This window comes from Neomonachus schauinslandi, chromosome 8, assembly GCF_002201575.2.
Source record: "Neomonachus schauinslandi chromosome 8, ASM220157v2, whole genome shotgun sequence".
Classification (NCBI taxonomy): Eukaryota; Metazoa; Chordata; class Mammalia; order Carnivora; family Phocidae; genus Neomonachus; species Neomonachus schauinslandi.
This window is the reverse complement of record NC_058410.1, coordinates 145,853,690-145,864,136: the sequence shown is the minus strand read 5'-3', so window position 1 is coordinate 145,864,136 and position 10,447 is coordinate 145,853,690. Positions and strand designations below refer to the sequence as shown.

General features: G+C 51.9%; 1 protein-coding gene across 1 annotated transcript; it reads left to right on the top strand.

The window, feature by feature from the left end:
* The first annotated feature begins 1,778 nt into the window (after nucleotides 1-1,778).
* MOG (myelin oligodendrocyte glycoprotein) lies at nucleotides 1,779-10,438 on the top strand. The gene is made up of 7 exons (XM_021697258.1): nucleotides 1,779-1,976; nucleotides 2,520-2,867; nucleotides 7,148-7,261; nucleotides 8,446-8,466; nucleotides 8,785-8,805; nucleotides 10,048-10,164; nucleotides 10,398-10,438. The coding sequence occupies exons 1-7, from the start codon at nucleotides 1,895-1,897 to the stop codon at nucleotides 10,436-10,438; spliced, it is 744 nt and encodes a 247-aa protein (XP_021552933.1). The 5' UTR covers nucleotides 1,779-1,894.
* Nucleotides 10,439-10,447: the final 9 nt, after the last annotated feature.

Sequence of the window (10,447 nt, the reverse complement as noted above, 5' to 3'; positions counted from 1 at the left end):
GTCAGGCAAGCACAGAGCCTGCCCCTCCCACCTGATTGACCCCTGCCGACCTTGACGTTCACCCTCACAGCTCCAGGCCAGCCTGCATGTGCCCAACTCCAGCTGCCTTGCAGGAAGGAGGAACAAGACACTCCAGGCTCAGCTGACCAGTCTGTTCTCCCAGCTCCTTGGGCTCATCTCGGATAAAAACAGAAATTGTACACCCCAGTCGAGGTCCTAGCCCTTCAACAGTGCTGCCCAATATAATTTTCTGTGATGATGAAAATGGTTTACATCCGTGCCGTCCTGTGTGTTACCACTAGCTGCATGTGCTGCCGAGCACTTGAAACATGGCTGGTGAATCAAGGAACTGAACTTTAAATCTTACTTAATTTTAACTTGAATGACCACTGTGGCTAGTGACCACTGTGTTGGACAACATGGCTTTAAACTCTCCTTCCTGACCCTTTTTTTTTATTTGTGAGACAGCCTTGCTTGAAGATTGGCAGATATGTTTTTCAAATTTGGTGATCGATGTGAAAATGTTGGGGTTCAAGAGCAAACAGCCAAGAAGGAATTCTTGAGATGTCTTTGATGCAAAAAGGTGGTTTTATTAAAGCACAGGGACAGGACCCGTGGGCAGAAAGAGCCGCGCTGGGATCATGAGAAGGGGCCCATTGTATACTTTCAAGTTGGGAGGGGGTTAGGGGGGAGTGTAAGTCTCTAAGGAATTTGGGAGCAAGGTTTCCAGGACCTTGAGGGGGCTAGCTGTTGTTGGGAAAAAGTCATTTATTACCGTCTAATAAAACCTTAGTCATGAGACCCTTCAGATATATATCAGGGGGTCATGTGCTTGGGGGATGATTGCCAACACGTATCTTGGGGGGGTTAGAGATAAAGGAAGTTTCCAAAGGAATTTTTATATGTTAGAGTAGACCTACAGAATCCTGGGGGTCGGGATGATGTTAAGTTATGGTTGGCCTTTTGCCCTCATCAGGGTATTAACATTGAGGCAGCTGAGCTCCCAGAGGAAGGTCACTCTGCCTGTTTCAAGGACTGGTCAGTGGGCTACAGGTATAAAGAAAGTTTAATTTTTTTTCCCTTTGCCTTTGTTCTCCCCATCAGTGATGCTACTGGTCTTACTCTTCAGGGATCCGCTGAGTCTGAGGGCAGGGAAGAGGTCCTATTTCCATTCCAGGTCTCACTTCTCCCTGTGACAGTGAGGAAGTCAGATCCTGACGCCAAGGCTGGGAGAAGCGCCCTGATGGCCATGCTGCCCACCGGCCACCGACCTCCATGAACCCCCCTCCTCCGTGTTGGCCTCTCTGAGCACAAGCAGTGCTTAGCTCCCGCCTTTCCCAAGCGTATTCTCTGGGAACAGGAAGCTGACGACGCCCAAGCGATCCAGCACACGTCTGAACATAAGGAAGGGAGTTTGGCCGTGCATCGGAGAGGGAAGTTAGAGGTCAGGGAGAATGCCTGCCTTCCCTTTTCTAAAACCCACAGTAATTCCTCCCCCTTGGTGGACAGCAGGAAGAGAGGGGTCGAAGGAACCTCACAGACCACACGACAGCCTTTCCCAAGGCCCAGGCAGTGCTCACCCCCAAAAGCCCCAGGAATGCTGGGCTGCCCGGAGCGGCTGTGGGGGGCAGTACCAGGCAGCCTCCGCTCCGCAGCTTTGAGGGGGTGGGGACGGCAAACCCTGGTCATCCCCTGGGTCAGTAGCCCTTTTGTGTAAGTGCCTGGCAGGGATGACCCGGCCCTTCCTGGGAGCACAGCTGCAGCACAGCTCGCAGGAGGCTGCCCTCCCAGATCCTCCCCTCAGGCTTTGTCAGAGGTAGGGGACATGCACCCCGAGGGCCTCCGCTCGGCCTGACCCTGCTGCAGGGCCGCTCTGTCCCCAGTTCCAGTGGAGATGGCTAGTTTATTGAGGTCCTCTTTGCCCAGCTGCCTTCCCTCCCTCCTCCTCCTCCTCCAGCTGTCTTGCAGCTCTGCAGGTAAGATTTATCTCTATTTCTGCCCTGGGGAGACCCTGACGACAGAAAGGCCAGTTTCCCTGGGTTCACCTCCTTCAATTCATCCTCAGCTTGTCTTGCATGTTATCTGTCCAAAACATGGGTGTGCTCAAAGGGCTCCCCTCCTCAGAACAGGGTGTGAACAAGGACAAAAGCAAACCCACCAGGGGAAAGTAGGGAGCAGCTTGGTTAGGTTCAGACAGGGGGCCCCCATCCCAAGAATTAAACTGCAAGATGCCAGACCACATCCCACGATGGGACCTAAAGGCTGGGCTGCAGAGTCAGAGATGGATACAGAAGGCAGAAGGGTGAGCAGCCCTGCTGAGTGACCACATGCTAGAACATTCCTCCCATCCAGGGCACTCGCAGCACCTCTACAACTGGGGGTCTCTCTTCTCCCGTTCCAGAACGCCATGTAAAATCAGTGTCTTCTTCCTTCACTGTTAGGAAGCAGCCCTTCCCGGGACATGCTTGTGTGTCAAGGTCCTGTTACTCTCGGTTTCTTTTCTTTGGTGTCTTGGACAGGACAGTTCAGAGTAATAGGACCAGGCCAACCCATCCGGGCGCTGGTGGGGGATGAAGCAGAGCTGCCGTGTCACATCTATCCCGGGAAGAACGCCACAGGCATGGAGGTGGGCTGGTACCGGCCCCCCTTCTCCAGGGTGGTCCATCTCTACCGAAATGGCAAGGACCAAGATGCAGAGCAGGCACCCGAATATCGGGGGCGGACCGAGCTGCTGAAAGAAACCATGGGCGAGGGGAAGGTGACCCTCAGGATCCGGAATGTGAGGTTCGCAGATGAAGGAGGTTTCACCTGCTTCTTCCGGGATCATTCCTACCAGGAGGAGGCGGCAATGGAACTGAGAGTGGAAGGTGAGTATCTGCGGGGGGAAGACCTCCCTCTGAGACTTTCATCACTCTCTCCTCGGAGATGCGACCCTACAGCCCAAACATCCCACTCCTGTGTCTGGCTGTCCGGGTGGGGAAGAAGCTGGATCAAAGCCAATGCCAGGAGCAGGGAAATGATGGAATCTGCACTGTTACCCGGACCCTGATAGGTTGTCTTAGGGCTGTGCCCCACGGCTGGGGGGCACTGTGTGAGGGGCTGTTGGATGTAGGGAACAAGCATGGGACTGCATGTTCCTGGATGCAGGTGTACATGCAGAGACACTGCAGTAAAATATGAAAGGATCCCATAAGACAGTTAAGTGACTGTGGTTCACTTTGGGGGAGGAGGGACAGGAGGGAGGATGGAGTGTGATCCAGCCAGAGGAGACACCAGAATTATAGGGCCATGTGTATGAGTTAATAGAAAAGAGCTGAAAATAAGTACATCTTTGAGTACATATAGAGAAAGCATAAACAAAAAAATTTTTTTAATAAAATAAAAACCAAAGTAAAAAAGCTGAGAAATAGAAGCAGCACAACCCAAAATAATCCATTTCTGATTGTTTTTTGCCACTAGAAGGGGATGTGAATAACCTGAAGGTTAATTCCAGTGTCAACGTGGACTTTCTTCCTTCCATGTTTGGCTTTGGAATGTCCCCTGGTTTGTCATAAACAAAGGCACGATTCCTAAGGAATGACCAAAATGATCAAAATGACCAAATCCCACTACAGTGGATACCTCAGTGGATGTATTTGTGGTGTTTTATTAGACAAGGAACATCACTGAAAAATGCATTCCTGGCAAACGTGGTCCAAGTAAATACACAAATGGAGCAAATGTGTGAAAGAAAGACGCCACCTTCCGAATTCCCTCTTTTGGTGCCTTTTGTATGATGGGGATTTTGGCATTTGGTTTTTGGTCCTCTCACAGGCTGGTTAAGATGTGCACAGGGTGGGAGAGGGAGCCTTACTGTTCCCTGCTATCGACTGAAGAACAGTGTCTCAAGGTCCTTTCCCTCCTCCGCACCTGCTCATCGGACAATCCATCGCTTCTGTGTGTCGCGGCCAGAAGATGGCATTGTGTGCGCAATAACAAAGCCCTGTTTCTGGAGGAGGGTGTCCGGGATGTGAAAATGGCTTTGTGTGCCGCAGACTGTTGTGCACACAGCTGGTCCTACTGGGGGTTGTACCTGCAGGGACGTGTGCTCCTGAGGACCACCGTGTGCAGCTTTTCCTCCTTCCTGTGCTGTGTCAGCCTCCCCCCAGCACAGCCCCCACCCCCAAAGACAAGAAGAAAGGGAGGGAGGAAGGAGGGAAGAGAGAAAGAGAGAGAGAGAGGGAGGGAGGGAGGGAGGAAGGAAGAGAAAGAAGAAAGAAAGGAAAGAAAGAAAGAGAAAGAAAGAAAGAAAAAAGAAAGGAAGGAAGGAAGGAAGAAAGAAAGAAGAAAGAAAGAAAAGAAAGAGAAAGAGAAAGGAAGAAAGAAAGGAAGGAAGGAAGGAAGGAAGGAAGGAAGAAACTGCCTCAGGGGACGACGTTTTTCTTTGGGTAGATTTTCAACATTCCTACCCCCTTCCTCCCATCTCAGAGTCTGCATGCCTGAGAGTCTAAAAAAAGAGTGTTTTACAAGTAAACAGGGACCACCCGCCTCGCAGGGGAGCAGGAATCTGAGCCGAATCGAGGACTGAAATGCAGTGACTGTGTTATAGCAGATAAATACCTCCCCTTCTTCTCTGAAGAGTCTTTTATCTTTCTTTCCAACTTTATTTTTTTCTTGCATTTTTGTGATTTTACTACCTGGTGTCTCTAATCCTTTCTTTAAACACTTCATTATGAAACTTAAAAGCATCACAGAAGCAGAGAGACTATTACAATGAGCCTCCAGGGACCCACCACCTTTCTGCAGCAATCACCCAGGCAGACGGACAAACGACAGACAGACAGCCTGCTTCACCTGACCCGTCACCTGACCCGCTCATCTCCACCCTCCCCCACTGAATTACTGGGGCAAATCCTAGGCCCTATTATCATTCCCTTGCTAAATGCGCAAGAATGTGTCACTCAGGGGCACCTGGCTGGCTCAGTCCGTGGAGGACGAGACTGTTGATGTCAAGGTCAGGGACTCTTGATCTCAAGGTCATGACTTCCAGCCCCACATTGGGGGTCGAATTTACTTGGAAAACAAAAAAGAATGTATTGCTCACATGCAAGAACTCTTTTAAAAAAAAACAAACATAACCACAATACTGTTATCCTATCTTTTCTAAAATTAACAAAAATGCCTTAAGGTCCTCAATATCCACTCTGTGTTCAAATTCCCCTGATTGTTTCACGAATATATTTTTACAGTTGTTTGGTCTGAGTCTAATCTACACAAGATCCACACCTTGGTGTTTGCCCTGTGGAGTTTCCCATGGCCTAGAGTTTGCTGATTTCATTCCCATTCTGTTCAGCATGGTGCTCCATACTTGTATTTCTTGTAAACGGAGAAAGAAGTATACAATCAGATTCAGGTTTAATTTATTTTTCCAAGCATTCATAGGTGATGCTGTATACTCCTTTCCATCAGAAGGCCCCTAATGGCTCCTTCTTTTCTGTTTTTTATGATCCTAGTACTTTGTGAAGGTATAAAAGTGTGCAAAGAATGGAAGTCTATACCTGCTAAATCACATTGCTGCAGGGAACTTTTTTTTTTTAAGATTTTATTTATTTATTTGTCAGAGAGAGAGCGCACAGGCAGAGGGAGAAGCAAGCTCCCTACTGAGCAGGGAGCCCGACGCGGGACTCAATCCTCGGGCCCTGGGATCATGACCTGAGCGGAAGGCAGACGCTTCACCGACTGAGCCCCCCAGGCATCCCAACTGCAGGGAACTTCTGATAAGAACTTGGGAAGTAGAGGGCGCCTGGGTGGCTCAGATGGTTAAGCGTCTGCCTTTGGCTCAGGTCATGATCCCAGGGTCCTGGGATCGAGTCCCACATTGGGCTCCCGGCTCAGCGGGGAGCCTGCTTCTCCCTCTGACCCTCTCCCCTCTCATGCTGTTTCTCTCTCGCTCGCTCTCTAAAAAATAAATAAGTAAAATCTTAAAAAAAAAAAAGAGAGAACTTGGAAAGTAGAATCGGCTACATTTTATTCTGGGGAACATAACAGACAGGAGCCTTAATCTGCAGCTTGAAGGATTTTTGTTTATACCTAATAAACCCTCCCAGACCAGTTGCTTGCTGTCAGTTAGTCCCTGCCTTTGATGGCCGTGTCTTTCTCTAACCCCCGAAAGGAGAGAACAAGGGCTGAGCCCAGCAGGCTCACTGAGGTTAGTCAGGAAGAGCTCTTGGGCGCTAACGAACAAGATTCTAGAATGGCAAGTTCTAGGTGGGAGCCAGAGCCGAAGGCCACCCCCCATCAGTGGTCCCACTCCACATCCCCTCAGTCATCAAACCCTACGTATCCCACTGTCTCAGAACCTCCACAAGAGGGGTTCTTAACTGGACTGGTGAAGTCGACGGACCCCTCTGCTCTCTCTCTTTTTTTAAGTAAATTCTGTGCCCAGTGTGGGGCTCGAACTCACAACCCCAAGATCAAGAGTCGCATGCTCTACTGACGGAGCCAGCCAGGCCTCCCCCGTCCTTTTTTTTTTTACCCTTCCCAGATGGATGTTTTAAATGCATTAAATAAAACACATTTGTACTGAAACACAGCTATCAAAATGTTGCGACAACAAGATATGGAGTGGCCCTGATACTTAGTGACAAACGTAAGTGATATTTTGAGGTTTTTCTGACAACTCTAACGCGATACGAAAATATCTGTGGTTTTACTGATGACAAAGTCACGGTTCTGTTCATGGTATTGTGGTGCGTTGCCCACAGACATGCTAATGAAAAGAAATGCTAAATTTCAGTTCAAAGATTACTAAAAATAACTGCATGGTTTTCCCCTCTAACTCCACAGATCCTGCCTCCCTAACCCCATCCCGTCCTCGTTCAGGCTCGGGCGGTGTTGTACTCTCCTCGCGACTGTGGGCTCCGCACTGGCCTCCCTCGTCCAGTCTTGTCATCCTCCCCGTGGAGCCCTTCCCCATGCCCCGTGAGCACCAGGTCTCTTGGCTGGTTCCCAAGCTCTGTGGGACGGGCCTCGTATGGAACCTGGAAAACCACGAGCCCTTCCCGGAAACAGACCCACTTTTCCTTCAAGCTCTGTGTCCTCTCTTCCAATCGGTGCAGCCCCAGGCTCCGTGCGGGGCCTGGGGCTGCAGCACCACTCTGCCTTTCAGACCCCTTCTACTGGATCAGCCCCGGAGTGCTGGTTCTCATCGCGGTCCTCCCCGTGCTGCTCCTGCAGATCACCGTGGGCCTCGTCTACCTCTGCCTGCAGCACAGACTGAGAGGTACAGACTGCTGGGCCCCTTCCCTGAAATACCCTGGCCTCTTGGAGCTTGTTGCCTAATGTTTAGTTTTGAGTGACTTCTGGGTTCAAAACTGCAGAATGACAATCTGACGTCTCACCGAATGCTTTCATTTCTGTAACGGGTGCTTGCATTTCCCTGTGAGGTAGGGCCGACCTCCAACAGCCCCATTTTACAGCGGAGGCGCCCGAGGCCTGGGGTGGTTCAGTAGTTAGGTGGGTGACACACCTGTCCTTGGCAGGGCGCGGGCCTGCCCCCCGCGGTCTCTGGACCACACCTGGCAGCTTCATGCGGAGGGAACGTGAGCCTCCGAGTCGGACAGGTCAACGCCTACTGGAGGTTTAAATAACGACCCTGAGCAAAAGTCCCCACCGCATCGTCAGCATTCAAAACTTGTTTGCTCCTTGTTTTCCGCTCAACACGGATGACCCGGCCTCAGCTATCAGTGAAGCTCCTCTTCTGTGCCCAGAGCGTCCACCCTGCGCCTTCTCCCTGAGCCAAAGCTCACGGGCCCTGGGATTCTTCTCCCCCCGCCGGGTCGTGAGAGCATAAAGCTGCAGGGAGGGCTGGGGTGTGCGAGGGCGTAAGGGTGGGCCCTCTCTCTCCCCTTGAACTCGTCCCGGGTACTCGGTGCCCTTCTCCCCCCACGTGAAAAAGGCTGTCAGTTCCCACGGCTGAGCAGAAGGGACCTGTGATGGTGTCTGGCCGCTCGGGTTTGAATCCAGCGCGGGGCTGATGGACCTTGTCTTGCGGGGGGACCTGCCTCCCTCCTGTCTGGGAAGGAATATTGTGATGCAGCGTCTACTTGGGAGCCTGTCTCCTTCCGCATTTGGACGTTAGTGGCTTTAGATTTACCAAGTGACAGCCCAGCGGGGGGCGGGGGGGGGGTCGATGATGCAAACCTGCGAGCCCAAGGCGAAGAGCCGGCGCGGGAGGTGAGGACACCTGAGGCTGATTTGGGCCATTGCTGTCCCCCCACTGGACTCGTGTTTCATGCTGACAGCAGCCAGGGAGAGAGCTCCGAACCCGGGCTCTCCCATCCACCCCCTGCGGGCAGTCCTGGGCTGCAGAGAAGCCGCCTGCACGGAGGCCCCGGCACCGGGTGTGGGAGGGGCCCTGTCTCATGCCAGGGCTAGAACTAACAGTGTTGCCTTTTTCTGTTTTAGGAAAACTTCGAGCAGAGATAGGTGAGTTTTCATCACCCTCCCTCTGGTCCTTTGGCATCAGTGCCGTGGTCATTTTCTCTGACCATCTCTGCCTCTGTCCCCATACCCTGTGCTTGCTTCAGACAGGACCTCACTAGTATTTCAGACCCCGGCAGCCACGCATGGATTGTAGCGAGACTCCTTCCTCTGCCACCAGCCGGGGTAGAGTTCAGCAGTTCCCTTTCCTCCGCGGGGTCACTCACTAGAAAGTTTTTTAAGTGATTCAATCACAGAGGCTCCGAGGGGAAGGGAAAACCTCCGAATGCCCCACTGAGTCCCTTCCTGTGTGTTCCCTTTCAGAGAACCTGCACCGGACGTTTGGTAAGTGCCAGGACCTGGTCCTCCCTGGTCAGCGTGGTGTCAGTGGGACCCGGTCACCAGGGAAATAGAACCCTTGCTCGGGGCTGGCCTCCTGCCTCTTCCTTTCCCTTGAAGTCACGGGTGAGATGATGATGGCAAGCACCCTGTGCCACTCCTCCGTGCCGGGCACTGCACCAGCAGCCCCGAGGGCTAACTCCTGCTCTATCAAGTGCAAGGTTTCTCTGCGCAGACGTTAACGGAGGGGAAGTACACAGAACATCCCATGCATGCCTGGTGTCTAGTTGACGTGAAATGAATTGGCTGGAGAACTAAGTACTTACGCATCAGGAGCACAGAACAAGTGACTCTACAGGATTGATTAGGGAAGGCTTCCTGGAGGAGACACCAAGCCCCTTTACAATGTTGGCCCTTCAAGACCACAGTCCCTGTCGTTTTTGCTCACTGCAGATTCCCCAGTGCCTAAGGACCGTGCCTGCAACAGAGGGGCACCCACATCCTTGTTGGATGGATGTTGCAGAAAGTATAAGATGCCTTAAGGCAGAGCACAGATGGTCCCTGCTCTGAGTAGCCTTCCCGAACGAGGAGCACTCCATCCGAGTGTTTAGGACATCACATCAGCATGCAGACCACGCACACAGTCTCTGCAACCCAAGAAGGGAGGAACACGATCTTTGTTTTGTAGGATTCAAGTAGCAAAGGTCTTACGTCTTTCTGTACCATGAGTCTCCTTGGCATTCTGGTGAAGCCTAATGGACCCTTTCCCAGAATAAGGTTTTTAAACAGTCACAGAAAACGTAACAGGTACGATTGCAGAGAAAACCATTGAATTGAAATACAGGTATCAAAATATAAACCCATTTGTAATATAGTAACAACTGTTTCTTTAAATAACAAAAACACACTAACAATGTAGCAGCAGGTGCAATAACTTTGTCAAACTATTGACAAGCATTTCGAGATTTCAGCAATAACTCCAGTGGGAATGAAAGTATCTGTGGTTTCTTTGGTGATAAAGTCACAGGCACTGCTGACGACTGGTTTGGGGCCTCCATTTTTAATGGAAGAAATGCTAAATTCAGTTAAAGGTTGGTGAAAATAAGGATGCAGGGCCTTTCTCATCTGAGTTCACCAGCTCCCTGAACTCTGCACAGAGCCTGGTGTTCTTGGACCGCAGGACACGGAGAAGGGCGGGAGGGGTGGGGGACCCCGGCTAATCCTCTCTGCTCTGTGGCCACGGCTCAGACCCCCACTTCCTGAGGGTGCCCTGCTGGAAGATAACCCTGTTTGTGCTGGTTCCGGTGCTCGGACCCCTGCTCGCCTTGGTCATCTGCTATGAGTGGCTGCATGGAAGGCTCGCAGGTGCAGTGGGGGCGGCAGGCAGGGCCCGTCGGTGGGGGGGCCGAGATCCAGAGCGCCCAGTCAGCCTTCCTCTTCCGCCCCCAAGGCCAACTCCGGGTCCTCGGAGAATCCAGGAGGGGAACCGCTGGCTGAGCCCCCTGGGGCTGGGGCCGCCCTGGGGCCGGGAAGGTGGGGGTGCGTGGGGAGGGGACCAGTCATCTTCCACCAGTCACGGCTTGCTTTCTTCTTTCCAGGGCAATTTCTTGAAGAGCTAAGTAAGTTTTCTTCTCCCTAGGAAGGCGGG

Excerpts from the sequence above, each read along its gene's own strand:
- MOG (XM_021697258.1), top strand. The coding sequence starts at position 1,895 with ATGGCTAGTTTATTGAGGTCCTCTTTGCCCAGCTGCCTTCCCTCCCTC. Across the intron at positions 8,467-8,784 it reads AAAACTTCGAGCAGAGATAG|AGAACCTGCACCGGACGTTT; the intron begins GTGAGTTTTCAT and ends GTTCCCTTTCAG. Across the intron at positions 10,165-10,397 it reads GCTGCATGGAAGGCTCGCAG|GGCAATTTCTTGAAGAGCTA; the intron begins GTGCAGTGGGGG and ends TCTTCTTTCCAG.